General features: G+C 36.6%; 1 protein-coding gene across 6 annotated transcripts in view; it reads left to right on the top strand.

The window, feature by feature from the left end:
• ANO3 (anoctamin 3) overlaps positions 1-25,717 on the top strand; it is a 231,268-nt gene that overhangs the window by 169,521 nt on the left and 36,030 nt on the right. For 5 of the 6 annotated variants that reach the window (XM_035328338.1, XM_035328333.1, XM_035328337.1 and 2 more), the window contains 8 exons: positions 1,973-2,073; positions 6,164-6,208; positions 11,707-11,838; positions 13,244-13,350; positions 14,729-14,784; positions 17,030-17,151; positions 18,364-18,498; positions 23,524-23,620. In XM_035328338.1, coding sequence (XP_035184229.1) covers positions 1,973-2,073; positions 6,164-6,208; positions 11,707-11,838; positions 13,244-13,350; positions 14,729-14,784; positions 17,030-17,151; positions 18,364-18,498; positions 23,524-23,620 — 795 coding nt within the window. The remainder of the gene's footprint in view (positions 1-1,972; positions 2,074-6,163; positions 6,209-11,706; positions 11,839-13,243; positions 13,351-14,728; positions 14,785-17,029; positions 17,152-18,363; positions 18,499-23,523; positions 23,621-25,717) is intronic. The other variant, XM_035328334.1, reaches the window with a different exon arrangement.

Below are 25,717 nucleotides of genomic sequence, written 5' to 3'. Positions count from 1 at the left end.
ATTATTTTAAGAAGAAAAATCTGATTTTGTGCCAAGTTTCAATACTATTCCCCTTTTTCTTTAAATGCTGAAACTCCTAAAGACTAAGAACTTCAGGTAGTAGTAGGAATTAATTTTTTGTTGTTGTTACTATAAGAATTTTGTCATCTTAAATCTGATCTATAATAGTTTATTTTCCCCAAATTCCAAGTTAATGTCCCCTTAGGCTCCTAATACAGTTGCTGATACTACAGAGATTAAAATTCATGTCTCCGTGCTCACAGTCAATCTTCAAATGAATACTAAAAACCAAACGTTCTCTGCTTTGTCAGGAAAAAAATATATATTTGTGTCTTTGCTTCCATTTTCTTTTTCCTTTCTTTCTCTGCCTTCGTTTGAGTGCTGCTCTGTATTGCACTGTGGTGGATATTCAGGAATTTCCATTTTCTTACAGTGAAATGTGAAAAAATCATTTCAAAATGTTAAGTTGTTGCTGTTGTGCTTGGAATATCAGTAATGAGAGCATTCATATAAAAATGAAAGAAAACAGAGTTGGGAAAACAGCCTTGGAATTTTGCTGTTTCATGAATTACTTAAAAAGCAGACATGTATTTAGTCTATCCTGAAATAAACTCCTATACTTCACGTGTCTTTTATCCTGTTTTGTACTCTTCAGCTCAGCAGAATTCCGTATTAAAGCAATGAGGTTTTAACTGCTGGAAGTCCTTGCAAGTACTGGCTGACAATAAAGCATGTTAAATATTCATAAATAACTGACCTGATAGCATTGTAAAACTTGGTTTTCAAGTTTTAAAAATCGATTAGGGTCTAATAGAAAAAAAAATAATGTGATCTTGGGATGTTTTTACTGAAATTAGAACAATGCCAGCTGGAGTCAATTCAGAAGCACTGACCTTTCAGACAAAATATGTTTTTATAAGATAGTAATTCTACATATCAGGTTATTTAAATTTTTACAATATTATTTTTTCCACATATTTTGCAAAAAAAAAATGAAATCCTAGAAGCAATATTTTAGAACTATGACATAACCTTATGTCACTAATAGGCAGAATTTTGAACATTTAAAGTTGTATTAACTCTTTGATTGAATTTTCTTTTATCTTTACTTACCAAACCTCATGTTACTTAAGTTTTTGGGTGGCTTTAATCAGACTCAACTCTACCAAAATATTTACATATGAAAATTCATAGAATCATAGAATGTCCCGAGTTGGAAGGGACCCAGAAGGATCATTGAGTCAAACTCCTGGGTCCCCAGTCTAGCACCCAAAAAATCAGACCATGGGTCAGAGAGCGCTGTCCAAACACTTAAGCAATATAGCTGGGAGAGGAGTTTAAAATGGAAATATCGATTAAAAAAAGATAAATTTAGGAACATGTAATGCTGAAATTCTTGTTTTGTGTTCATATAAATACATTACACAAAACCTTTGTGCAGAATATTCCTTGTAATTTTAGGAAAGATCTCAATTCTTACAGAGATGACATTTGTAAGTTGATAGAAGGTGTCACAGTTACTTAACTGTTCCTGGATTTTCCATTTAGGCCAAGTGGGACCTGCAGACTTCTCTCAGCTGTTCTTGTGGCTCTTATATTCTTTTTGAATGGGACACGCATTGAATGGTCATGAAATGGCTCATCGAAGATGATTTTCAGGGCATGTTCAATTAATTTATTTCACGTCAAAATGCTGCATAAAGGCTTTTCCCTACTTCTGCTCTGTTTATAAGCAAAGATCTGTCCTATGGGTTCCTTTCGACGGTTTCTGGGTTATTCATATTACAAGATTTGGGGAGGGGTTTGTGTCAATTTTCCTTTGTTCGGGTCAGAGCATTTAGAGTGTTTTCAGATCTGCGCACCAGCTTCATGCAGGAAGGTAGAATTTGCCCCTGAAGATTGCTTTTAGAAACATGAATGCCATGTGGGATTGAATTATTAATATGTTTTTATTTGTTACTGCTTTTTGCAGCCAGCCGTTACAAACAGTGATATCATGTTTGTTAAAATTCACTGTCCATGGGAGACTTTGTGCAAATATGCAGAAAGAATGAACATCAGGATGCCTTTCAGGTATTGTGGAAACCATTTTAAGGAATTTGTAATTTAGTACTTAAAACATTACAGCTTTGTTACTTACCTTAAGGCTAAAATGCAGTCCACTTGCTGCGCTGTGGTCAGGAATGTTTATATTTTAATTCAGTGAGATGAAAAGGAAAGAGGAGAGGAAGAAACAAAAAATAGGCACTGTTCTTTTTCGCATTTGCCTGTGGTATTTGTTTTCAAGCTTACTTTCCGAGTCAAGTCAAACATAGACTGTTAGAAAGCCTTGTTAATAGTTGACATGTTACTGAGAACTCTCAAATTCTTGGTCCTGTAATGTTCTTTTGCCAGAATAATGACCTCAACTCAGTTCCTCATCTGCGTGCCAAACAAATTCTGTCGTACCTTTTTGCAATAAAGAGTGTAGGACAAGTTAATATCTCCTGTGATAACACAGATTTTAAAAGGAGAAGTGTTCCTTTTGAACTCAAATCAGTTTTTGCAGAGAGCTTTGTTGTGTGCTGTAAACTTCATCGGGAGTCAAAGTGGTAACTGGATGTTAAAGCTGTGTGACTCATGGAAAATACTCGTAGAGAACTCCTTTCTCACTCAAATTGCCAACAGCTCTACCTCTTATGTCCCTGCTGACTTCAGCTATCACAATGCAGCTCTCTTGCATTAATCCTAAGCCAGAAACTTAGTCATTGTGAAGCATCCTTAGCTCAAAGCTAGTTGCAAATACCCAGTTTTACACCCAGTTTCTACATCATTGCATTACGTTTTTTCCATTAAATAATGTGTTCTGTATCAGTCATCTTCCAAATGATTAAGAATATTAGTATAGTGCCCTTTGAGCTTCCCTGGTTTAAATAATTCTTGTTTACATTTTAAATATAGAAGCATTTGTATATGTGTACACACACAAACAAACCAAATTCCTATTCCGAAAAGAGTTCTTTCTTGCTTTTAATACTTGAAGTCATAAATGATTACTTTTAGCAGCGGTTTGAATTCTTCCTCATTTTAGTAAATCCATAGACCAGTAGTGCCCTTCAGTGCCCTTCCTGGTTACTTTTTACCGCCCTACTTTGTTTTGAAGCCATTCTTAGTTGTTGTGTTATTAATTGACATGTAAATATATTCTGTCTTTTCCAAAGTGTCTGAGCCGTGTTTCTTTGGTTTTGGGTTGATGCTTCAGGTTCCTTCTATCCCAGGCATTTCAGATACACAAAAAGGAGTTAAAATGCTAAACTCTGCTGTTTGACTTTGTTAGTTTGTAGAGTGAAACACAATTACCTGGTAAGAAAGAAAGAAGCCTGCTGCCCACCTCCAGCTCTGTGAGAAGTACGAAATTGGTCACCATTTATTTGTGTCTTGAGAAAAGATTTAAAAAGGAATTAAAATGAAATTGCAATGTCAGACTTGTGTGAATATTTCAAACAAGCTATTTCTTTAATTTCTGTACTCTTTAAAATAACAATAAGCGTGGTAGTTTTATTGTGAACACAAAGTGGAGGCAGCAGATTAGAACAAAGGTGCACCTTGCTTTGCCAGCAGCCAGTCGAGGATATTTAATACAGAAGCAGAGAAGTATTTCATGATGCCCTCTGGTTCCAGAAGTCTACGGTTTAGAAACATTCTGAGACAGAGTTTGTCTTCATGTGTGTTTTTATTAGCCCATGATGGCCTTTTCATGGATGTAAAAATAGCCACCTGTGCTTCCATTACAGCATCACGTGGTCACACATTTTATAATTCTGTTATATGTTCTGGCAAAAGCACTGTCATTCACTTAAGTATTGAGCTTGCTTATTTAAGTTAAACCTTTCTAAACTGGAAGGCATATATATATATATATTTTCCCAAGGTAACTATTTTCTCTCTTCAGTGGATAGAAAAAGCTTAAATCATACCATTATGCTGTAATTGCAATGAACTAGTGTTCCCTTCTAAGAGCAGATTATTTCTCTTCAGCTTTGTCTGATTTATCAGCAGCTTCTGTCTATTTTGGATGCGTAACTGAAGAAGAGAGCTAACCTTCCCTGCAGTGCTTCAATGCAGAACACCCTTATCCTCTTGCACAGTGTTGCAAAATTTTGGCTTTCAGCTACACTCCTTAAAATAGGAGATATCAGCACCATGTATGAATAATACATGAAGAATAAGTCTCCTGAATTATACTTTTTAGGTTCATTCTGCTCAATCTAGGAATTGAAACAAAATCAGTATTCTTATTACACGAGAAGTATTTCTGTTACTGAAAAGTAACAGTAATTTTTTTTTTGGTCTGACCAAGGGACTAAGCAGCATCCTAGAACTCATTTTTAGCATGGCATTATGCCTAAATGTGTTGGCAGATACATAGTATGCGTCATATATGCAATCTAAGATGGAATCTCAGTGTTTGAATTACAAAAGGAATTTTTTCTAGCATTTCAAAAGATGATAGTAATCACCATAGCAGTCTATATGCTTTCAAACATGATTTTTGTTAGGACAGTGTTTAAATAAGGACAGGATTATACTTTGATTTTAAAAAAATTGTAGATATTTTTTTTTAAATGTGTGTTGTGACAGGAGAAATGTGACTCTCTGATATGGTTCTGAAACCCAGACAAAAGTTTCATTTTATCAGTGCCTAAAGGAATCTCTTGTGAAACAGAAATTATCAACATGTATAATGAAGAAATAATTTGTTTCTGTAGCTTAGCTGGACCCAATCTGTGCAAAACAGCTAAGGGTGATTAAAGGAAATGAAGAAAGTTGTTTTTTTGTTTTGTTTTGTTTTTGTTTTTTGAAAATCTGATGTCAAAATCCTGTAATAATTCTTTGTTATTTCATTTAAAATTCTGCCTAGTGGTACTAAATATCAGGCTACCAACAGTCTACAGATTGGTAGATAAATAGTTTTCCTATGACCACTTATTTTCTAGGCTCTGTTTCCTTTTCACTCTTTTTACTATACTCATTTTGTCCTTATTTTAATGTAAGTAATGTACCTTAATGAATCTCCAATACTCTTGAGATGGGCAGTTGCAGATCTTGTTAACTACGTTGGTTCTGGGCAAAGTTCTCCTTTGATGGAGATCTCATTCGCTAAGTATCCAGAGCGGAAGTGCCATTTTTGGGTGTGTTACAGTGAAGGGCGGGGGAAAATAAACTAGCAACTGACGACAGGGTTAAGCCCTCGTATTAATGTATCTACCTAAGCTTGTTTTAATTGTTAATAAAAAAAAAAAATAAAGCATGCAGAAGGCAAAAGGGTTTAGGCAAATGTTAAGTATGACATGAATTAAGGAAGGAAAAAAGGTCCTTCACTGTCCCCAGTGAGTGCTGTGGTAAAGATGCAGATACCCCAAGGAATCTGTAGGATCTTGGCCTTTGTTTAGCCTGAAATGTGGCAGGAAATGGTAGAAGGAGGCCAGAAGAAAATCAAAAGCCGAAACAAGTTATGGAAGGTATGACATTGCAGCAAATGTGTCTCGATATTGTTTTCAAACAAACTGTACTCAGAAGACTTCACTGGCAATTTCTGATACTGTTTCTCTGAAGTTACTGTGACCAGTGAATGGTGGAGAGAAGAACCCTAACATCAATGTGTTTTGTTTCAGTTAGTGCTCTTAGATTTGTAGAACGTGCTGTTCTTCAGTTGGATGCCAAAAGGTGAGAGAAGTGGTGATGGTACACCACTCCCGAGAAAGAAGTTGGGATCTAATGGTGCTCAGTGCTTATGGTACTTAATGCGCAGGGTGCAAAAAGCATTTATTAGCATGGGAGTCCTGGTAATTCTTCTAAAATTAGTTCTATGGAATACAAAAATGCTAAAAAGATGTCATGAAATGAATAGGAGCATGACAGCATTTGATCCATCTCTAATGGGTGTCTTGTGAGTGACTCATGGATTAGTTATTGTTATTAGCTACAATGCTAAGAAGTAAATTTTACTCTGGAGCAAATTTTAAACTTGAAAATATGTGAGATCACAGTATTTTAAAATGCTTTGTTCATATTTCTATGAAAATGTATGTTTTTAAATGTCCAATGTTCTTTTGTGATGTATATGTCCTTTTCAACTGTCTTCTGCTTGATTATTCTCAGCTGATTTCTGCTGTTCTTTCAGGAAAAAATGTTATTACACTGACTGGAGGAGCAAAACCATGGGCAGGTTGGTGGGTGATGTGTAGATTCTAATTTTGTCAAATAGTCACCCTGCTAAAGAAAATCCATTTGCAGTTGTAAATTTATCCAGGAAACTTGGAAAATTAGATTATTTCCCTCAAAACTCAAAATATGTTAGCTCCAAGTGTTAAAATATTCATCTGTAACAAGATGCATTTCTCTAAAGCTTTGCCAGTTCTCGTTTTAGAAATGCAAAAGTGTTTATGCCAGGAAAAAAGTGGCCCTTATCCTGGCAGCCAATTTTAATACTGGCTCTATCTCTACAGTTACGTCTGCTGTTACTAAGACATGTTACATTAGCGCGGAAGATACTTTTGAGTGCATGTCTTAATTAAATTCTGGTAGCCAGCTATTTCCTTAAATGTGTAAATGTAACTTCTCTCGTGTGCATCCCGTTGATCATGACGGAATCGATGATGCCCTGAAGGCTGGTTGGAATTCTTATTTGGTAGTTGAGAATAACTTGTTCACTGCAGTGAAAGACTTTTAACTCTGAGATTTCATGAGGTTACTATCTTCTAAAATATCTTTCAGTCTGTCATTATCGTAAATGGCTTTCTTTCCTGAAAACCAGCCAGCTATAGCATTTAATGCCCAGGGAGCTAGTAGCGAGTAGCCAGGCTGGGATGACAGGGCTGCCAAATGAAGGCCAGTGCACACAAACCTCACCTGCGGCTGCTGCTTTGGTGAAAGCAGCCTGGAGGAGCTAGGACGGGGGCACTGTGAGCTGTAACTGCTCCCCCTTGTTCTAGTCAGGCATAATGATGTCTCGTAAATCCTACTTACCAACAGAAAATACGTGATTTTTTTTTTTTTTTTACATGAGGAAAAACTCCCGAAAGAGTTTTCCATAATGGTTTTTCTTGAGATGAATCTTGATTACGTTTTATTTAGGTTCTCCCATTTTTACTTTAGATGATGAAGAACTCTCATTATTTCTCAGGAATAATTTATATGGTCTCACAGTATCAGTTTGCAAGATAATGTTTTAACAAAAATAGACAAAGCACTGCTGAACATCAAAGGAAGAAAAAATGCATAAGCAAATAAAACATATTAAAATAAAACAACCTATTACATAAATTTACAACTGCATTTTTCCTCTTCCCAGTCATTCACATGCTTGCTCCATTTTACTGTGCATTATGAAAAATGTAATGTGCTTTGTAAGGAAAAGGCAAAATTAACAGAGCTTTATTGCAAAATTGTCTTAATTTATCTGAAACCCGTCTGGTGAGTTCTAGATATTAAATCAATTTATTTTCCTTACTTAGAAAAACAGAAGCATGCTTTTGAAGTTGTGCAGTACCTGTGAACAAAGTAATAAACAATTTTAGTGCCAGATTGATTCTACATTCAAAACAAATGTTTTTACCAGTAATTTACCTGGAATTTGGGCATCTGTATTTTTCAAATATTTTCTCTGGCACTTGATGCAATCCAGGCACAGAGGAATAGTGTGAAAAAGAAGCTGTGTCTGAAGTTGCAAGCTAACTGTAAATTGCTGACACATACATCTCATCATTCTAACTTCTGCTACTGTCATTGTCTCCCTGCATCCTAAGGCTTTTCAAACCTAACTTCTCTGTAATTTATTAAACAGTTTTAAATATTTCTAAGTGGAGTTTACAACAGCTAGGATGAGGAATGGGTATTAAAATATTTGTATATCAAAGGTAAAATTTTGATGCTACTGAGTTTCAGTAATTAAGAATATGGGCTTAGACTATCATGTTAGGCCCTGCTGTGACATGCACACTTCCCTGAATTTTGTTGATGTGGTAATACGGTAGATGCATGTGTCTATGCATGCCTTTAAGTCCACAAGAGATTATTAGGAGTGTGGTTTAAAGAATGAAGGTAAATGTAGTGCTTATTGATATACCATGTTTCTCGTATGTGTTATCTACACAGTATCTATCTACAGCCTATTTATTAATTTACATACCTTTAAAAAAGGCAAAATTATATTCAGTAGTGTGAAGCTTGATTTCTATTCATAGGGTATTCTATTGATTTCTATTCGTACGGCATTCTACTCTGCAGAAATTGTATTTAATTATTTAATGTTTAATCATTTTAAGTAAATAACACGTATCAAAAATAGTCTGACCTCCCTCAGATTTAAGACTGAATAATCTGATGAATCACTCTTATATGTGCCCTATCAGACACCCCAATGCTGGTTAAGGGGTGACATTAAGGAGAAGAAAATTAAAAGTTACTTGCTACAGTATGCGGGTTCAGTCTTCCTAGTGAAATGGTAAAATAATTTTATCCTTGTAAGGCTAGAGAACCAGAAATTAATTTGTTTAGCAACTTAGCTGCAGTACCCTGCTTCGCAAAAAGACTTCTAAAACCTTTTTGATTTAAATCTGCAAACTGAAATCTGTTAACATCGTTCCATAGGACACATATTGTTGATTTTTTTTCTTTCGTTTTTTTTTTTTGGTGTTGAAAATGTTGCAGTATTGTGTCCCTATATTGAAACTGTCCACCATAACGCATTTACCATTACAAAGCATACCACAAGGTCTGTACAATTTGGTGGCATGTGGTTGTCGATTTTGACCACAGTCTTGTGGGTTTTTGTCAGAGTACAAGAGGCAAGCACTGAACAAGTCAAAAATATCTTTCCTGAAGAATGGCAGGTGCCCAGTTCTGGTGTCTTGTTCCATTATAACCATGAATCCTGGTCAGAAAATTCCAATAGCAATTTCATAAGGAGAAATAATTGCTCCTTTAATTCAATGTGGTTCAAGAGTGAAAGGCTGTGAGAAAGAGATAGGAGAAGGTCACTGTTCTGCAAGTAGGATGGATGTATTGTAGATCAAGCTTCCTTGACTCCCTGAAACTGCAGGCACAGTGGACAGCCTAGTCATGTTAGATTAATTCTCAGTGCACCAAATTCACCTCTGAGGTGCTTCTTTGCATTGGAGTCTGCTGAGGAAACAATCTGCAAGGATTTTTGGACTAAATAGTTTTCCAAAAACAATAACCAGCAAAACAGAATCTAACAGTACACTTGAGCACAGAAGTTGAACAAAGCTGAAATTACAAACATCTTCAAAAATATTTATTTTCGTGTCTAAGAATAAAATGCTTGCATGTTTCAGAATATCATCTTGTAGTCTTGCAGTTTCAGTAAGAAGGTATCTGAACGACCAGCGGTGTTTCCAGTAGGACATTTTTAATCTCATTGCATGAACTGAATTCAACAGTGACTTCACCAGACCAGATCTGGCTGCCTTCGCTCCTACTGAATAGGCTGCACTGAACAGATCATCAGGAATCTTTCTGAACCGCTAGTTTTGACCTGGAAAGTCACTCTGACTAAGCGTGCTAATATTTAGTCCTCGAACATTCAGTCAAACATTTATCTGAAATTTGTTTTTGCTTTGAATGAAAGCTCCATGAATCTTAAGTGTCTTCATTAACGGTAGAGTCATGTGAGCCAAGGAAAGAGGCTTGTTTGCTGAATTAGTTTTCATATGAGGGAAGATGTAAATTTCAGTGGACGTACTCTATGCTGTCAGAAGAGACTGGGTTTTGGAGTGACCAACTGTAAGTAAGGTAATGAAAAGTAATGACACCTTAGATTAATAAGTCTTTTTGTCTCCTAAGAAAAGTTGCATATGTAACATATACCTGATTTTTAGATTATTCCAATAGTGTTCTTCATCACATTGCATGTTGGAAGAAATAGACTTTTTTTTTTTTTAAAAGGGCTAATTTCTTTAAGATATAATTTATTGACTAGTATTTTTTAAACTTTGGAGATGAAAAATGGACAAGGTTTTCTGCATGACCAATTTTAAAGTAATTTCATAACCAAAAATCTGATAACAGTTGCATTGGCTACTGTTCTTCCTGATGTATCTACGTACTTTCCTCTTAAAAAGAAAAGCCTGCTTCTAAATCTAAAAAAAAGTCCGCATATGTACAACCAGAAAAAAAATGAAGAAAATCAAGTGCAAGCTACCTGCATGCATTCTGTATAATTTTGTGCTGGAAGAATTTCCACTGAAACCATTAAAATAATCAACTGGCACATTAAGGTATTATTTGAGCAAAGGAAGCACTGAAGGGATGCACCTGCGTAGGAATTGTTTTTCGTGTTTCAGCTTTAAGAATATAGTTCACATGAGTTCTTTGTCTCATGCTGCTTAGTATCAATAGAGTGCTGTCCCTCAAGTGCAGTGCCAATTAAATACAGAGTGTGCACGGACTCCTTGGTAATACATAGCAAGAAGAATATATTGAGGATTTCAAATGTAAAATTATGATCCCACATTTAGCTTAGCTTTCTGTCTGACATGGTGTTATACTGGGGTACACCTTTTGCTATTTTTCTTGATAATAAGAGGCACATCTTCACAAAAGGGGCTTTACTGCCCGAGAGCAATTTGCTGCGATCGTTTATTCCTCTGAATTTTGAAATGGGGAGCTGTGCTTCTGCTTAGCACAAGCAGTTACGTACTCCCCTCAAATAAAAATCTAGTACTAAGCATTACAGTTTTTGTGGCTCTGAGATCTCCGTGCTTTATATATCATGCGTGCATGGTAATTGAGTGAGGCCCGTATCCCACCGACCATTATTATTGAGGGAAAGTTTTTCCAAAATCCAATTTTTGTGAAGATCTCAGACATGATTCAAAATACAGCATGCTATAATGAGACCTATTCCTTAAATACCCACATTTTACTACAGTTTGATATGAGAAGAATAAAGGTCAGCAAGGAGTGGAAAATTGAAGTAATAAGGTAACTTCTAGCATTTGCTTGAAAATTAACTGCACTACGCCATCTCTAAAACTTGTCCTGAGATACTTTTTAACCAGGGTGTCAATGAAAGTAAGACCTTTATGTTACCAGTATTGATCTGACCTGGAACAAAAAATTACGGTCTGTTTGTGTTACAATGCCAGTTTTTAGGAAACTGCAGGAAGCAATACCAGGTTTTTGCTGTTTTTGTTGGAGTTTTTTATCTAAAGACCGTATAACAACTTCCGTGTAGTATAGCTTTTACTTCATTTGATATATCAGTATACTGTTTCCTAACGTAACATCAGCCCTTGGATTTTGATGAAAAGGCAGGGGAAGGCTTTATTCAGATCAGAAAAACAGAAGAATTTGACACTGAGAAATCTTGTGTTCACCTTTACATTTTATGAATTTTCCTGTCCAAATACCAGGGAAAGGAGGGAGCCAGGGAAGAGAAGGAGAACCATAATCCCCCTGATTTTAGAATGAGAGGCTCTTGAGTCAATTCTGCAAGATCAGATCGTAAAAAAATACAAAGTGTAAAATGAAAATAATAAAACAACTGTTAAATATACTCCTTAACTCCTTACATTCTTTTACTTAATGGGGAAATTTCCTGCTTTCATTTCATTTCTAGTATGACATCAGTAAATGTACAGTGATGGAGTTAGAAATAGCAAGCAGGTAAGAGGCTGTAAATTTGATTTCTTGCTATCTCAGTTTGCAGAGGAATATGAGAGAGCTGAAAAGCTGGCTGCCCAGAAATCCAATGAAGCTTGATAAGGAGGCCCTACCTGATCTCGAAGAGACGGACTGCTACACAGCACCCTTCAGCCGTGCACGCATACACCAGTAAGTGTTGGAACTGGAAGTACAGTGCCAGAGACCAGAAGGATTTTTTGTTTTCTCACTAGTAAGCAATTGCCATACAGGCAGCCATTAACAGATGGTCACTGGCAAATACCCACTATCACGTCTGGTATTTTCTATGGATTTACTCTTAAAGCAAAAATCTGTTCTCTGGTACTTGCTGCATGACAGTCACAGTGAGTAGTATGGGCAAAAATTTGACTGAAAAATCAGCACCACCTTTTTGGTTTAGAAGTTTTGCTTTCCATTACATTACAAAATGCAAATACCTGCTCAAGTTTGCTTAGCTTAATTACATATTTTACTTAGGCAAAACCTCAGACAGCTGTTGAAACTGTAGAAACACCTGGAAATGGGCTAAAAATAGCATCAGGGTTTTTGTTATCAAATGTGCATTTGAAAAATGCTTTTGTCTCTGAAATAATTTATATATATATAAATATATATATATATTTATTTGGGATATATATATATGTGCTCAAATCACCACCTTGATGATGATGTAGTTTAACCATCTTATAATTTTTTTAAGGACAAAAGCAGTCTTGAATATTTTAGCTATTTGTTTATTTTTAAATTATTTTGTGGTAAGTCTTTTAGGAAATGAAAGTTCATATAAAGCAGAAATGTAAGTTGGGCTAAACAGATTTTTTCATTCTAAGTGAAGAAGCTATATGCTAGTGGACTGACTATGCCCTAGAAGGACAGAATAATTGCATTATCATCTTAATTTTTATTTTTTCAGTAATTAACTATATTGCATTGGGACAATCACTTGTTCCCAGTATTATTTCTCAGCTCAGCTGACGTTATGAATTGCAAGAGTGTCATCTTTGGCACAGCTGAGTAGGCAAAAGCTCCTGCATGTCAGATTTCTGGCATTCAGAATCCTGAGCCATCTGGGAAAGGATATTTGTGTTATTTGGCTCCATCCTAGGATTCTCTGTGGAGCTGCTACTGAAGTGTCCAGTGCCTGGAGCTAAGTGGTTTTTGTTTGTTGGTTTGTTTGTTTGTTTTCCCTAAATAACAATGGTAGTAGTTCTCTGACTTGGGCCTCTGCCAATTTATCAGCAACATGAATTTCAGAATGATCACTACTTCTGAATATTATTTTTTAAATTTATACCCAGCATGTAAATGACCTAGATAGTAGGACATTTTAGAAAAGAATTAGTTTATTTGCTCATTTTCCCCAACAATCTGTGATAAAGACAAATCTGGGGGGTGATCTGAGAAGGTGCTTTAGGAATGCAAAACCTTATGTCTTGTGCAGTAACCAGGAAGTGTAAAGATACAGTAAATCACTCTAAGAAGAAAACATTGAGCAGCTATATTTCAACACCTGTGCATTGTTTTGAGTATTGAAGGACTTTCATTATTTCTATAGTTTTACAATAAACAATAAAGACAGCTTCTTCAGCAACTCCACGAGGAGTAGAATTGTGCATCACATGCTACAGAGAACGAAGTATGAAGATGGAAAATCTAAAATGGGTAAGAATGCTCTATCTTTTTTCTAACCCATTTTATATCTTTACTTGCCTGAAATAGTATTTAGTGGAGTAAACTTGATTAATTTTGCCATGCACTTGAAATCTTTGTTCAACCAGTAACACACCTGAATGAAAGCTGCAAGCAATTGCTCTGTTTCACTCAGTGAAAAATAGCAATAGTTTTCACTTAACTCATTTTTAAATAAATATGAGAGATTATAATAATAGCTTTATATGATCAAGAGCCTTAAGAAAGATAATGTGTACCCCAGAAAACTGACAAGTTTTTTAGGACTGGCCCTTATGCTGCTAGAATCTAGCAGTGCCAGTCCAGCAGAATCAATCAGAGCTGCACTTAAATTATTTGAGATCTCCAATGCAGCTTAGAGACAGTTGACTTAAAGGCAATTCAATTTCTATTGACAATTCTATTACAGTACTGTATTTCAGAAGGTCTAGTTACTTGTTTTCATTTTCAATTAACAGGGAATGTATGTATGATCTTCTGTTTTGTTTACAGGAATTAAATTAAGAATTTAATATATAGATAGACACTTAAAGCCTTATAAAGATGATAGCAATTACAGAAAACTGTTACTTGAGTTTCTGGGAGAAAAGCATTAGTAAGAAAATCTTAGAAACTGAGGGTTGAAATCTAATGCTATTGAAATTGACGATGGTAAGTTTCATCTTGAGATTAGTGTAATTTGTATATTATGTTTGAATGGACAGATCTGAAATGTGTCAAGAGAATTTATTTCTTGGGCAAAACTAGCTATATAGGTATGCTCTCCCAGGCTACTGAATCTTTTTAGTGGTATTACTATGGTTACTACTTGTTTTTTATAACATGCTTTGATAGTAAATAAATCTGGCTTTAGGAGGACTCTAGAAACTGATCCAAAATGCTGTAGCAGAGCATTGATCTGATACAAACTGCTTCAGCTGGTTCATATTTAAAAGTAACAGGTTAGCTTTTAACCCTGCAGGGGTTTTGCTGCCTCAAAGATTGTCCATGCCACTCTGTGTGTGCCAGATAATCTGGTCACCCATAAAATCTGTATCGTATGCTCAGATTAATACAACATGAGTGTATCTACCTTCTCACACTTGATCTAGCACGAGAACCCAACCATGAAAGCAAAGTTGCAGACACTGGCCCTCAGAAAGTTGCAGTTTGACAGAACTAGAGAGCTTAAGGGATCAGTAAGACCCACCCACGGTCGGTGTGGCTATTGGTGACTGTCACGTTTAACATCATCCTGAGCATCTAATGTGAAGTTGCATTCTCATTTCGTAACATGACAATTCTTGGTGGTGAAGTTAAATACATATTAAAAAATCATATTTGAACTAACGCATTTTGTTTTTCCTTTTAGGTATTAATAGATTACTAAATAATGGAACTTATGAAGCAGCATTTCCACCACATGAGGTAAGCTCATTAGTTTTGTATTTATATTTTGATAAAAGCTTGCATTAAGGTTTTGAGATTGTAGTTTTCTATTTTGTCTTGCAAATGTTTTCTTTCACTATGTAGCGCTGAGACTTGTTTTTATACTAATAGCTCTTTAACATTGACTTCTTCAAATTGAAAAAAAATATATTTATTTTTATGTAATGCATTGTAATAACTTCCTGGAACATTGTCTTACTGATCTAGACTATTAAGTTATCTTTTTTTTTTTTAATCAGATAGTGCCTGTGGAGTTCTTAACTGCAATGTTAATTATTCTAAATTGTTGCAATTAGTTGCATTAAATTATTTATCCCTGACACCATTCAAAATATTATTTTTTAAAAATAGGTTGTGCAATGGATCAAATTTACGGAAGCAGTTTACTTATTTTCTATTTAATCCTTTCTGTATCGTTTGGATAGCTTCTACTTGATAATTCTACTAGGTTAAGGTCCACTGAAGAGCTGTGAAATAAATGAAAAACTTGTCTTTGTCTTCAGAGGGTTATCAGAGAGTCTTTGTATATTGGAAGGAAGGAAGCAAGCCACAGATCTTTGCTCATCATAAATGCTCATCAGTAGCTGGTAATTGCAGCTGTGAACTCTGGTTGATTGGCTGAATACTGTGACTTAATCTTGTGTTTCAAAGGATTGGCCTATGCTTTACAAATTGAAAGTAATTTTTTATATGGTATAAATAATTAAATGCAGAGAATACAGAGAATGAGTATTTTAGATAAATAATTGAATGTAATTGTTAACGCTTCAGTAGGGCATTACTGACTGTAGAAAAAAGCTAGTCATACTGCCAGAAAAAAAATTGTGAAGCTTTCTCTGGCTTCCAAATCCATGCTCTCATATGCATGTTCTGTATATATTCCTTTGTTATGTCACAAGCTTCAATTTCAGAGTTTTAGAGTTTCATTATGTGACTTAATGAAGTCACATATTTAAGCCACTCATCTTAATTGCAGCTTAACTGGTGCTAAGGACAGTGGTTAAACACCCTCCACTTTTTTTTTTTTTTTTTTTAATCATGCAGGCAAATGAGAAATTCAGTCCCAGAGTGAACACTGTGAGACTTGGACTCTGTCATAGATAAGCAGTGCAGAAAGAAGCAGGAAAAAAATACCTAAAATGTACAGTGCTGGCTAATGCTTTATGCATTGCACTCATTCAGGCGAGTGTGAGAATAAGCTGATATTCTGTTCCTAGGAACTTCTTGATGTTACCAAGGCCACTCTGTGCTAAGATTTTGGTATGGCTCTTTGCCAACTTTAATGCAGAACATTGTTTTTAAGTCATTCTTAAACCAGAGGGGTCAGCAGACTCCAACAAGTAAATATCATTCTTTCAGTGTGAGGAATCTTCAAGATTTCAAATAAATGACAAAAATCTAAATGGCTAAACAGCTTGAGTTAACCAGGTTCATGAATCTGTCTCTTACCAAGAAGTAGTTTGGATTATTTGCAGTTGTTTGATGAATAATTTTCTTTCCCATAACTGAGAGTTGTCGAATGAAAGTTGTCGAATTTCAGAGGGAAGAAGTTCAAATAAACATGTCCTGCCTCAGAACTGGGGTAAAATGGCAAATACGTGCAATTCTGTTTAGGATGGGTCTAGTGAATCTGTTACTTCCCAGCTGCTGGGCATGAGGCTGTTCTTCCAGGCTGTCAGGCAGTGTGTAAATGTCAGGCAAGGACTCTTTTTGAGCCAGATTGATTCTGTTTTGATTTTAATGCCTCTGAGACTTCTGTGCAGGCTTCAAAATAATGCCAGTTCTGTTGTTTCCATCATCTTAAGGAATATGAACCGCAGTCATAGGAAATGTCTAGGAGAGGAGGATCAAGCTGACCTACCAGAATTTTCTGAAATTTTACAGGAAGAACAAAAAGATACCATGAACATCTCATGATTATTTTTTTTTAAATTGAAGTAGAAACACTGTTCTTAAAGTAATATAGAGTTGAGTGGTTCTTATAGCCTTGTGCTAGTATGATTTCGTCATTAATTCTTAGAGAAATTGGCCATTTCAGAAGTGTATTTACCATCTCTTTCTCATAGGCTCACATGTAGGTGACATTTCCTAGAGTCGTCCATAAGAAATTAAAACTTAGTTAATAAGCACAGTGAAATCTTAATTTAAATTATATTCAAATATCTAAGAAATGTATTTATATTCCATAGAGTCTGGCAATATATTATTTATTTGTGTTTTCCAGGGAAGCCACAAAAGCAGACATCCCATCAAAACACATGGAGCTCAGAATCACAGACACCTTTTATACGAGCGTTGGGCACGGTGGGGAATGTGGTACAAATACCAACCTCTTGATTTAATCAGGTATTAGTACTTTGAAAAGCAGTTTGCTTCTATGATACAAATAGCCCAATAACAACACATAAAACATACTGCTAAATCCATTGCCCTTACATTTCACTGTAAAATTTAGCTACTCTCTGTGATCAGGGAAGACTGGAATCCTCTAAATTGCTTCTTATGGATGGTCTTTTGTGCAAGGCTATTGATTTCAAATGAGGCTGAAAAAAGGCACATAGATCCAGCTGCTTGACAGTTCACGGAGCGAAAATACCCATGAAGTGGTCTGCTGATCAGAGACACTTGCCCCTCATGGCAGCACTTTTGAATGCAGAGACTGTTACCACATGGACAGAGTTACCAGATCCACTGGGGATCTGAAGTTGCCATGTGGGTTTAAATAAAATTCTGTTTATATATGTATAATTAATGCCATAGGTCCCCAACTGTAAAGCAGAGAAATATCTTTAATTGCAGTTAAGTAACTGTGTTGTTTGGGTTTTTTCATATTTTCCTCAACTTGGACATTGATTACCAGTAATTCAGTTTTCCTTGCTGTCTGTTTTTACTCCTGATTTGGCAATCATAAACAATCATTATACCCAATATTATCCCACTGAAAGCTGTGGAGCTAAGAATGTGCTACAGAACAATTCTTTGCTAATCTAATACGATCATCCAGATCCGGGAATTAGTTTTTGTTCACTGCTACTTCATCTTTTATAGTAACTGATACCCACATTTTGAAGAATTAAAGCTGAAACTTGAGCTTGTGTTTTCAATCTATTACTTTCTAACTGGTAATAGTTTGAAATATGTCATATTATATGATTATCCATCATAAATTATTTTTATAATGGAATACTTAGTCCATACAAACTTATGTTCTTTCCAGAAACTGTGTGTGCGTGTATCTGTGTGTTTGTGTGTGTAAATAAAGTTTCCTGCATTTTAGCAATGTTGAAATTAATGCATCTACTTAGTCATTGCAAGGACATGAAAATTGCAGAGCGCTTCAGTTACATCCTTACAAAATACATGTTCTAGTAAGTCTGCAATTAGTGTCACTAGAATGTTGTACTAGCCCAAATTAAAACATTTTGGTAACCTGACAATAGTTTTACTATAAGCTTGTAATGGTGATTGCTTATTAGAGTTATTCTGCTACTGTGAAGATAGGTATTGTTCACTGCAAGTTTTAACTTTAAAAAATGAATGCTTTTCCTCTTCATGTAGGCGATATTTTGGTGAAAAAATTGGACTGTATTTTGCCTGGTTGGGATGGTATACTGGAATGCTGATTCCTGCTGCCCTGGTTGGGCTCTTTGTTTTCCTCTACGGATTATTTACAATGGATTCCAGCCAAGTAAGGTAAAATCCCCTTTTAAAATATTACAATAGCCTGTTGAATATTAACAGCCTTGCACAAGTTAGATAATTTTACTTTTAAATGCTTTTCAGATATGGTATTCATAATAGTAATCAAATAGAGCACTAGGTTCTTCAATCAAGTGCATCCACTCTGTATATCTGTTTTACATCAAGCTGGGTGCATACCATTTACAGCAAGTGCTCTTACCACTGCATCTGCAACGATTCCAATTCTGTCTGTAAGAAAAAGGAACAAAAAATGAGTCTAACGCCGCATGCACTGCAACGGTTATCATTCTAGTCAAGGCTCATGGGCAAAAAATACAGACATACTTCATTCTTTACTTCCATTTTGCTTTTAACTTCCAGAGTGTAGTAGAGCTGTAAAACTTAGTTGTGTATGCTTTTTTTTTTTTTTTCTATACAAATGTTAATAGTGTCAAATTTAAGAAAATTCTTAACTCTGTTGGTGTAAACTGTGGCCAGGAATTACAGCTTCAAGGACATTGCTACTGCATGAAATGAACCTAATTTTCACGTTTCTGTTCTCTTTCTGCAATCACTGTCGTGACTTGCCCAGAGAGTGGTTTATGTCAGTTTAGAAATAGTGATGAGAGTGTTAAGAGTTAAGCGCAGGCTGCATTTTTAGGAACTGTTACAGGAGGAAGCGCCCTTATTATATTAGGTATCATCAGACAGAAGGGTATTGGTAGTTTTGCAATTGTTGCTCCAAGCATTTTTGATTCTTAGGCAGTAAGCACAATGAAATCAGATTTTATACTAAGTGTTTCTTGGCCTTTGAGCAGCAGTACTTTACATTTCTTTATGGAATTGTCTTTATTTTCTGACAGTTATATTCTGCAGTGCTGCAATTAAGGCTTTTTTAGGCAGTCTGTTTTACACCAAACTCCTGAGAGACTTGGCAGCTTCAGACTGCAGTAAATGCAATAAAAATGCAATAATATCAGCCAGGAAACTATGCACAGTTACCTTCCTTGCAGAAGGCTTCAGGGTATGAGTCTCAGGAGGGCAGAGGTAGGCTAGCTTTCATATTTTCCCGTCTTTCCCTTTGGATGCAGTTGAGTGGCTGCAGACAGAACAGGCCGATTTTCACTTGCCCTCCACGGAGGTTGGTTGTCTCAGCTACAATCCTGAGGTGCCTCAGCATCATGCTGAGGAACCAACCAGGGGCTCTGGACTCTATTCCAGAAGCAAGAGCCTGGAATTTAGGTGATCTGCTGTTCAGCTTCAGATGCCTACAAGGGGAGGGGAGTAATTATATATACACTCGCTGAGGTGATCAGCTCCGGGGCAGACATGTTGTGCAGCGGAGTGGGGGATCGAGGCGGGCAGGGTTTTTTTTTCCAGCATTGAGGCCACTCGAGGCAGACAAAGGAACCATCAGGACCCGGCAGCCCTCTCGAGGGAGGCTGATGAGGCATAGGAGGTTTCTGGAGAGCATGGAAGACAGCTTCCTAACGCAGCTGGTTAGTGAGCCTACCAGGGGGGTGCCCCGCTAGACCTTCTGTTCACAAACAGAGAAGGACTGGTGGGAGACGCAGTCAGTGGTCGGGAGCTGTGTTGGGCAGAGTGACCATGAAATGGTAAGAGTTCTCTATTCTTGGTGAAGTCAGGAGGGGGACCAGTAAAACTGCAGTCTTGGACTTCTGGAGGGCAGACTTTGAGCTGTTCAGGGCACTGGTTGGCAGAGCCCCTTGGGAGGCAGTTCTGAAGGGCAGAGGAGCCCAGGAAGGCCAGGCACTCCTCAAGAAGGGGGTGGGCCACTAAAGGGTCTCTAAGGATGTCGTAAGGCTGTGCAGGGACAAAATTATAAAGTCCAAAGCTCATCTGGAGCTCAATCTGGCTACTGTTAAAGATAACAGAAAATGGTTTTCATGTTTCCTTTTACCACGAAATTTGAACTTAGCAACTGGTCAAATTACTTTTGCAGAAGCATGCTCTTCTCGGTAATGCCCGGGCACCTTTCGGGACAGTTGGCTTCCAGGGAGCTGTCGTGAATCCCCCTCTAGTGGCTGCAGGCAGAAAACGAACGTTTTGTTCTTTCAGCAGAGAACAAGCACATGGACGTTACGCTGCCATGAATCAAATACTGATTGCAGTGCCAGCCAGAGGTTTTGTGCAGCAGTAATTAGGGTGTTGTGCAGAACGTTGTCACATCCAAGAAGTAGTTTGCCTTGCTTACCAAGTGTCTGAGTGCTCCCCTCTGCACCATGCCCAGGGGCTGGTACAAGGTGGTCACAGGGCAGCTCTCGCTGCTGAATGCCCGTGGCCCAGGACCCCGGGGCTGTCAGTCCCTGCCCCGTGCAATATAAAGACAGTCTGTGTAGTTCATCCCTGGCTGCCACAAGCAAGTCAGAAGCTGAGGATGTATTTGATCCCCTTTGGTGGTGCCCTTCCTTCTTTACCTGGACAAGTTGCCCTCCCACACACTGCCTTTGCCCCTTATTGGAGAGGATCCCACCTTTCCTCGGATGTAATTTTAGGAAAACCATAAACTTTTAGATCAAATGGAATTACTCAGTGATTCCGATGTATTATGCAGGGAGGAGGAAGGTGAAATAATAAGATAACAAAACCCTGATACACTGTGGTATCAGGGCCTATGTACTGTTACTAGAAAATATGCACCTGTGTCCCGTGTTTAGAAGCAGACGTTTCTCCCCAGTTAGGGACATTTTCCGTGTTTATCATAAAAGAGGAACATAAGAATGGCAGTTTCATTGAAGGCAGTTTGGGATGGAAGATGCTGTTTTTCTTGCATGAGTTTGGAATAAAGCTTGGTAATACTCCCGTATGTACTGCCAGGATATGGCACTGAGGGCCCCCAGGGTGCTGTGTGTCAACCGCTAGTTCCAGGATTCAGTTGCAAAATTAACGTAACCAAAATCGAAGAGTCTGGAGTTGAAGAGAACTCTGCAGTAGCTTCCAGAAAATTTGGATTACATTTTTAAGGCTCAGACATGCAGGAAGAAAAAATGAAGAATGTGAACATGTATATCTGGTTTCATACACTTTTAAAAATATTTTGATCCATTTGCCCTACTTGAGTTAAACTATGAAAAATGGGTCTGTCATATGGAAGGGCTTAAATAACAATCCTTTAGAAGTCCTTTCCTTTTTTTCATTTTTTTTTTCATTTTTTTTTTCTTTTTTTCTTTTGAAACAAATAGTGGTGTATCTATTACACATCTTTATTCTCAAGTTAGTTAGCAAGCTATTACGTGTTGATTATATAAAATAAGTCTGATGATTTTAAAGAAGGTTGCTTTCAATGCATCTGTCCACATCATTAATTATCACAGGTCTAATCTGTCACACTGTTGTCAGTCAAACAGAAAGGCCAGGCATGAACACAGCACAGCTTTAAGCATATTCCTATGGTGTGCTCTTGTCAGATTTCAGACATATAAGTGAGAATAGTACAAAGATGTTTATTTTGCTGTGGTATAGTGAAGATTTGAATTGCAGTAACAATTAACATAGCATTTGTCATGAATGCTTGTGTAAGATGTGTCTTTACAGAGTAGTGCTCAATCACCCAGCCTGTCACTGGCAGCACAATTTGCTGAGACTTCATGTTATCAAAAACAAACGTAGACTGTAACTCAAGATATAGAATACAGAGAATCTAGCAGTTGTAATGTTGAATTTCAATTTAAAGTAGAGCAGAATTTGGCCATACATGGGACAACAGTCTGCATTACTGTCAAACCATGATATCACTTTGTTGAAATACGATTTTCTGTGCTTACTTATTCGCATGAAAATGCAATCAAGAAAATTCCCTTTTGTGGCACACTGTAAGCTGTTACTCTGCACTTCTGAAATGACGGGCTGTGCTCTTTCTGGCTTTCAGGGTTGCTTAGAACAATTCCTGAAGCCCACGTTATGTTGTACGGTTTTAGTGAATTGCTGGTTATGATGCTATGTGAAGTATGAGCAAAGATCACAGATATGACATCTGGGCAACACTAATCGTTTATTTCTATGTGCTGTTATGTTGGACAGGATTTAATAGGTGCATTCATTTGGTAATAAACATAATCTTCCATATAGCGTTAGAACTGTAAATTCAGGTTTTATGAGGAGGAGAATGCAAGCATAATGTTTATTAAAACAAGCCAAGAGAGCGATTTCCTGGCATTTGCTTTATAGTACTACTTTCCTAGTGTGACATAGGATCATTTCAGGCATGTCAGCATTGCTGAAGGTGATTGCCGTGTTTCTCTACTTACTCACTGCAGTTAAAATTTGCCTTTAAATTCATTTTGCGCTTCTGGTGCTTCTACTTTGCCTTTGTCAAGGCACTTAAGTACTATGCTTTCAAAATGAATAGTCCCAGTGAAGTCAGTGGTTTCATAACCCCAAATCTTAAGATCTTTAAACAGTAGAATGTCATTTGAAGGTATTTTACCTCCAAAATAGGATATTAATTTTTTCTTTTTATTATTATTAGCTATAAGCATAAGTTCTTCCATAGGTAATAAAAATGCAAAGACTTAAACTGCTTTTAACTGCCTGTCAGTGGGGTTTTACGTGGTGACCTCCTGACCTAGGTATGTATGCAGTCATAGTGTGGGACAGAGCTTCAGCTGACGTAAACTGGGATAATTGATTTTAATCAGTGATGTCCATCTTATAGCATTTGGTGTCTTCTACATCAGATGGATAAACACGCAGCAGTTTGCTTGGCAAGTAGTAAACGGTTTTTTGTTCTTCAGTTTGTGATATTGCTTTTGGAGAGAAGGGGATATTTACAAGCATAAATATCGGATAAATATCAAAGATACTGCATCAACTCTAGGGCCCACAGCTTTAGGGTAGTGACTAAGTTGGGAATAAACTTCTCATGCCAAACATTCACTTCTAATTTATTTTATTGAGTCAGTTTTGTGGAGTAGGCATATGGTCAACAAATACAGGCCACAAATGGTGCAGCCTCAGAAAATCTTGAGAATGCTAAAAGCCTGTCTGTAACCTTTGTTTTCCTATCTCCTACTCAAGCAAAGAGATCTGCGAGGCAAATGAAACCATCATGTGCCCTATGTGTGAACGCAATTGCACGCTACAAAAACTCAATGAAAGCTGCATATACGCCAAGGTAATTATTAGCTTATTGCTATCGTGATAATTTTGCCTAAAGGTCCACTTTTATTATGTAGTGGCAGCCCTGTTTCAGCAAAGACTGCAACATGTGTTGTTTATCTACAGAGTTTTCAGCCTCTGCCATCCGTGCTTCTAACAAGGGAATAATCTGAAATACTCAGAGATGACTCTAAAACTTGTTTTACTTTTTAAAACCATTTCCTTCCAAAATCCTTAATATTTTGACCAATTTATAAAGTCCCCTGAGTAACAAAAATTTTCTTGGAAGGTTTATCCTACTTTCCCTTAAAATTAACTTCTTGCTTTGTTTTCCTTGGTTGCTTGGTAATTGAAATTCTGCTCCTGCTAAAGGAATTCTCTAGCATTACCTAGGATTTCAATGTGTCTATGGTGTGCTTTGCTTTTTCAAACTAATGCAAAGAGTTTACACAATTAAATATTTTGCTACAAGAAGCTGTCCTTCAGAGTTAACTAATCATAAGTACCTCAGTGTATGTGCAGTGTTAACAAGTAATATACATTGTGACGCATGCTAATGTGTTCATAGCCCTGGAAGAGCAGCCTTGCCATTTGTCTTTGAGTTCTTTAGCCCAAAAGACAAATCTGATTCAGAAGTTTGTATTTACGGAACGGTGATTGTCTCTAGGTTGTGGCAATGCGACAAAACTAAGCAAAGTGGAAGAGAAAGATCAATTTTCATTGGATTTTGAAATCTGGTATTTAGACAGGACTTGGAGTGAAACTCAACATTTCAAAAGCATGTGTGAAGCAATATTTGAAAAACATATGATCTTGAAAAAAATGATTTTTTTTTTAAATTTAGCTTTCTATTTTTTAATGCAAACTTTAAAAAATGAACAAGTTTTTCATTAATGTTATAATGTTATATATTATATAAATACAATATATTTAAGGCCAACCTGTGTTTCATTTTTAAATACTGCTATAACTTCATAGCAAAATATGGCTGCATTATTTTTTTCCTACCTTTTTAAACTCATTTCATAAGTTTTTACAATGTGTACCAAAAGTAAAAGCTTTCTTAATTGAAATAAAATTATGCAAATCATGCATCCCATCTGAGAAATGGGATCTTTTTAGATCTAAAAACCTTTTTAGAATATGACGAGTAACTTATTCAGTAGTCCACTCCAGTTTGACAGAAGATTAATACATTTAGTATTGCAGCATCCCTTTAATTTTAGGTCCTATCATTTTAACATCCCCAGTTAATAAAAGCGGATTTTGTCTCTCATCTATATTTACACCTACATCTTGTGCTTAAGTCATGCATTTTAATGTCACATTGCGAATAGTTAAATGCAGCAGAAAAAATATGGCATTTCATCTGTACTTCTTCACACTTTTAAACCAGTTGTCTTGAAACAAAATCAGATATCTGGAGAAGATGAGTAGTAAGCGCTCATATTTCATCTTCACAAGCACTCTTTCCCAACATCCACAAAACCTGGGGAAAATATCATAGGCTCCCAACTTCTCCTGCTGATGTTTTTGCTCTGAAAAACTGGCCAGCCTTAGAACGGTACACAGAAAACAAACAAAATTTTTCTTCTACTAGGTTGTGTCTGTTCTGGATCTCCCCCAGTTGGGTCTAATCAGGAATCTGTTTTCTGCATACATGGGTAACGTACTTCAGAAAACTGATTTCCAAGGGGCAGAGAGAGACTTCTCTTTGGGAAGGAATATGATTACCATTTGGCCATCTCAGTGGCACAAAAATAAACTTTCTATAACTCTGAGGATATAACTCTAATGCCTTCACTCACCATGTTGTCTCTAAAGAAAATTACACTGCAGCTTCACTCGTTTCTCTCGCTAGGAAACATCAGGTTTCCAGAAGGGCTTGTGATCCTGCTGGGTGCTGCTGTGTTGTTTGAGTGGAGTGGCAAATGCCCAAACGTATGTCAGCAATTCCTCTGTGGCTGCACAGAAAGGAGTGAATGAAAGCAATCTGTAATGTTAGAGGACTAGTCTGATTTCAAATATTCCTTTGTACTTTCTGAAGCACCATTAATAATATAAATAGAAATAATCTATTTGAAAATAAGGCATCAAATCTACTGAGAAATGA

The sequence above is a fragment of the Oxyura jamaicensis genome, chromosome 5, assembly GCF_011077185.1.
Source record: "Oxyura jamaicensis isolate SHBP4307 breed ruddy duck chromosome 5, BPBGC_Ojam_1.0, whole genome shotgun sequence".
Classification (NCBI taxonomy): domain Eukaryota; kingdom Metazoa; phylum Chordata; class Aves; order Anseriformes; family Anatidae; genus Oxyura; species Oxyura jamaicensis.
This window is presented reverse-complemented; position numbering and strand designations above follow the sequence as displayed.